Consider the following 4,584-nt stretch of genomic DNA (forward strand, 5'->3'; position numbering starts at 1 on the left):
TGTGTGTTAGAGAAAATTCTTCATTTTGGTCCTTTGGCTTTTAAAGTTGTTTAAATTTGGTCGAACTTTTAAAAAACTATTTTGATTTTTGTTATATTATTCTCCACGTAACATCACTTATCACATGTTTGTTTATATCAACAAGCTAATACTCATATACAAAATTATGTTATTAAAAATAAAATAAAAATATTGACTAAAATAGTTATTTTTTTTAAATTAAAAAATTTTAAAAAAAATTAGCCATTGATTTAAATTGAAATATGTGAATACACCTTACCGTTTTTTTTTCCTCTTCTTCTAGATTTAAATAAGATTCAAATAATTAAATTATATATTTTAATATATTAGATATCAAAACACATTATTTTATTTTTGTAAAGATTCTCCACCATCTTTTAAAAGAGAAATTAGAGAATACTCTCACAAGTCTCGGTCCTATGTTCGAGTTATGGCGAAGAAGACTTCATTAGAAGCCTCAAGATTCAGCCTTGTTAGAATTAGAATAAAAAAATTAAAGGCCCACCAAAATATTTTCTAAATTATTCAAATACGAGCCAATAATTTTGTTGTGGAGTGAAATGCTCATTCATTTCAGTCGTTTTACTTAGTTACTCATGGACATGGTCTCTGGTTTAGCCTACTCGTGACCTATATGCACGATCTATCTACTGTACTATTAACTTATATTTATTTAAACATATCTCTTTAATATTTAATTTAACAAAGTTTTTTCAATTATTTAAACCCATTTAATAATCCTTTGATCGTTTAATAATCCTTTGATCGTTGGTGTTTAGTTTTTGAAAAATTAAGCGTATAAATCATATTTCTATAGATGTTTTTAGAATCTTGGCCAAATTTATTTTTATTTTTAGAATTTAGAGAAGTATTCAAATAATTCTTTAAAGATAAAGACTTGAAAAAACAATCCAAACATCTATAAAAAAAAAATCAAAATATTATCAAATAATAGCTTCACTTAATCTAAACGATACCCTCAACTTGATTGATTTATTGACGGGTAACTTAGATATTACCATAACTTTACTAAACTGGGTATTAAGCTCGAGTAAATACACAAGTGTTCGTCTTTTTAAAATTTTTTTAGTCCAATTATTACTCGGTGGTTGTCGAAGACTTCCAAAGATAAATAAAGTAAATTTAAGAAAAATAATAATTTTTTTTTTTTAAATTTTTTTTTTATGTTATTGTATTATTTCCCTGAAAAGAAAAAAAAAAAAGGAAATAAAGATAAAGATTTAATAAACTTGATATTAAGAGTCTAATTGTATTTATTTAATATAATCAATGGCTCCGAATCTTCTAGACCCCGAAGTTTTCCATGAACATTCTAGAGGAAGGGAGAAGCGGACCCCATTCTTCTCGCTAAATTCGGTTTTTTCCTCATCGAAACGCCACATTTCTTCCTCTCTCTCACTCATCCTCAACCCCCAGCCCTAACTTCTTGCGAGTTTGATTTTCCAAATTTGGGGGGATCTGCGATTTCTCTTTCGGTGTCTGAGGGAGACGGGGAAGAATTCGAACGAACAATCATTGGTGTTACTGAGATCCGTGAGGCGTAATGGCGGAGCATTTGGCTTCCATATTCGGGACGGAGAAGGATAGGGTCAACTGTCCCTTCTACTTCAAGATCGGGGCCTGCCGACATGGTGATAGGTGTTCACGGTTGCATACGAAGCCTAGTATAAGCCCCACGCTTTTGCTTTCTAATATGTATCAGAGACCCGACATGATTACCCCTGGTGTCGACGCGCAGGGGAATCCGATTGACCCTCGCAAGATCCAGGACCATTTTGAGGTAGAGCTTGTTTTTAATTCCCGTGTTTCATAGTGCATATTTTTATCTTTTCAATCTTCTAACGTATTTGTTAATACGCATTTTTATCATGAATTATGAATATTTTTTGAGGTTGGATTGTTATTATCTGATTGTTTTATCATAATCTTGCTGTTATCTTAGAGATGGTTTAGTTTGGTTGATTTTCAAACGATCGCGCTATTTTCGATAGAGTAACATATTGTTTGTTGATTTTCTGTGTGTCCTATTTACTTCTTTATGCTCTTGGCGTGGTTTGTATATTCTGTTATTTTGAATAATCACGTTGGGTTGGTCGTTTCTTGTTGCGCCTAGAAGAATTGAAGTTAATTGTTGATCTGTGCATATTCCAGGAGTTCTATGAGGACCTATTTCAGGAACTGAACAAGTACGGGGAGATTGAAAGTTTGAATGTTTGTGACAATCTAGCTGACCATATGGTAATACTTTTATCTTAGCCCATTGTTTGAAGGAAACTGATTTTCCAATCAGCCTTTCATTGTAGAATAGCTAATGAGTAGTTATCTGATTCATTTAATTAGGTGGGCAATGTTTATGTTCAATTTCAAGAGGAGGAACAAGCTGCAAATGCTCTTCGGAATCTTAGTGGAAGATTCTATGCTGGTTAGTTGGAGTTTCCTGCCCCTGCCCCCATTTCCTTTTATTTCTCTCTTTTGTCATTCTTGGTTTTATGTTTTTTGATTGTGTTAATACTATTTGTATTCAGCTTTTGAGTTTAAAATTGAATGTGTAACATAATGGGAAACTATTTCTTTCCAGGACGTCCGATCATTGTTGATTTCTCTCCAGTTACAGACTTTAGAGAAGCTACATGTAGGCAATATGAAGAAAACATGTGTAATCGGGGTGGATATTGCAATTTCATGCATTTGAAGAGGATCAGTCGGTATATTTTCGCCACCACCTCCATTTTTTCCCTCTAAGATGCAAGCTATGTGTAATTCATTTGATAGCCATGATCTTTTCCTGTCTTGCAGAGAGCTGAGGCACGAACTGTTTGCAAGTTATCATCGAAGGCGTAGTCACAGTAGGAGCAGAAGCCGCAGCCCCTATAGGCATCGGAGTTATGAAGAACGCCATTATGGTCGGCATGGTCATAGTCGGAGGTATGATGAGAGAGATGCTTATCATGATAGTCGAAATAGGAGGCATAGGAGTACAAGCCCTGGTCATAGAGGAAGCAGAAGCCGTAGCCCACGAGGAAGGAAGAATCGAAGTCCAGTTAGAGAAGGGAGTGAAGAGAGGCGTGCTAAAATTGAGCAGTGGAACAGAGAAAAAGAACAACAAAAAAATTATAATAATTCTAATTCTGATGGCCACGAAAATAGCCATGAAAAAAGTTACAATGGTGATGTACAGTATGAAAATCAGACCTGTGGCTATAAGCAGCAGCAGCAGCAGCAGCAGAAGCCTCCTGAGCAAGGCTATGGTTACTGATCTGTTTTTACCTAAACTTAGGTACTACTACCGAAGTTTCTGCTTGAGGTTTTGCATTCGTTTGTTAAAATTTCCATAGTACTCTTATCCCAATTCGTCAGTGGTCTGCTGGTTCTAGTGATCTGATTTCCCTAACCTCTCTGTGATGTTTTCTTTGGCTCTTAGAGTGGATAACAGCAAGTTTTTTTTAAAGTGGATTTTTCAGGTACATGTCCAGCATAGAGAATTAAAAAAAAAAAAAAAAAAAAAAAAAAAAAGAGATGAAAGGGAGAACCACTTACAAGATAGAACACACGAATTTGGCTAACAAGACATGATGCTTGAGTGTGTTCTTATCCCCTATTTGATGTGATTTTTTACCCTTTGATGTGTGGACAGTTGACAATGTGTAGAGGGAAACCATCTAGCTTACCAGAAGGTTCTCCAGTTAAGCTGTTGAGTCGATCTAGAAAGTATTTTAACCACAGAAAAAATTTAAAGCCAATTTTTTGGCACACTTTTTCTTGGTAGTGATTTGTTCTTGTTACCATGCATCAATTGCACGTATGCATTCTTCTAATATCTTCTATTTGATAGCAAATATGTATAATGATGTTACAGTCAGGGATTAAGACTGCTGCTCATGAGGACTTGTGAACGATCTCGTTATCATATTACGGTTTCTTTTCCCTTTGCGTTACCTTTTTGTTGATATTAAAAAAAAAAAAAAAGTGATCTGATGATTATCTAAGTTTTTCTGGCTCAGGTTTCCCTGCTTCTAAGGTTGCCAAGCTAAGATGTGACCATGAAATTTTTGTACAGGTTAATATGGTCCACTGTGTAGGATGATTGGGTTTACAGGATCTGCAGGTAATGGCTTAGGAGAACATGTGGGAGGAGGGGCAGGGCAAGCATTGATGTTGTGGCGTTGCAGGTTAGGGATGATGCTGAAACATTTTGTATTTGTTCCATATATTCCTATTAGAAGGGAATGCCTTTTGTTGCTATATTATGATGAACAGATGTTTGTGTTGCAATGGATATCCTAGAGATATTTCATGTCATGTTTTTGAAAGCAGCAGCCATTTTTGGGTTTGAACATTGATTTGGAGATTGCTTTCTCTAAGGTTTATGTATCCACGCACAAATGTTGTATTATTGAGAAAGCGTGGAGAGTTTTTATGCGCGTGTATTCGTCTCCAAGCAGCCGTTGGGAGCTTTGGATCTTATGGCTCTTTCTTATATCACCATTTTTAAGTTTTATGAAGAAATTGAGAGGAGAAAAGCTTTAAACAAAGCTGCGAGGT

General features: G+C 35.0%; 1 protein-coding gene across 3 annotated transcripts; it reads left to right on the plus strand.

Annotated features, from left to right (window-relative positions):
• The first annotated feature begins 1,370 nt into the window (after positions 1-1,370).
• LOC111464850 (splicing factor U2af small subunit B-like) lies at positions 1,371-4,380 on the plus strand. 3 transcript variants are annotated; one of them, XM_023109102.1, is made up of 6 exons: positions 1,371-1,822; positions 2,194-2,280; positions 2,383-2,464; positions 2,621-2,747; positions 2,839-3,319; positions 4,100-4,380. In XM_023109102.1, the coding sequence occupies exons 1-5, from the start codon at positions 1,586-1,588 to the stop codon at positions 3,296-3,298; spliced, it is 993 nt and encodes a 330-aa protein (XP_022964870.1). In that variant the 5' UTR covers positions 1,371-1,585; the 3' UTR covers positions 3,299-3,319; positions 4,100-4,380. The 3 variants fall into 3 exon arrangements, with proteins under 3 accessions (XP_022964870.1, XP_022964868.1, XP_022964867.1); XM_023109100.1 differs by having other exon boundaries at positions 3,899-4,267; XM_023109099.1 differs by having other exon boundaries at positions 2,839-4,267.
• Positions 4,381-4,584: the final 204 nt, after the last annotated feature.

This window comes from Cucurbita moschata, unplaced genomic scaffold (assembly GCF_002738365.1).
Source record: "Cucurbita moschata cultivar Rifu unplaced genomic scaffold, Cmos_1.0 Cmo_Scf00031, whole genome shotgun sequence".
Lineage (NCBI taxonomy): Eukaryota > Viridiplantae > Streptophyta > Magnoliopsida > Cucurbitales > Cucurbitaceae > Cucurbita > Cucurbita moschata.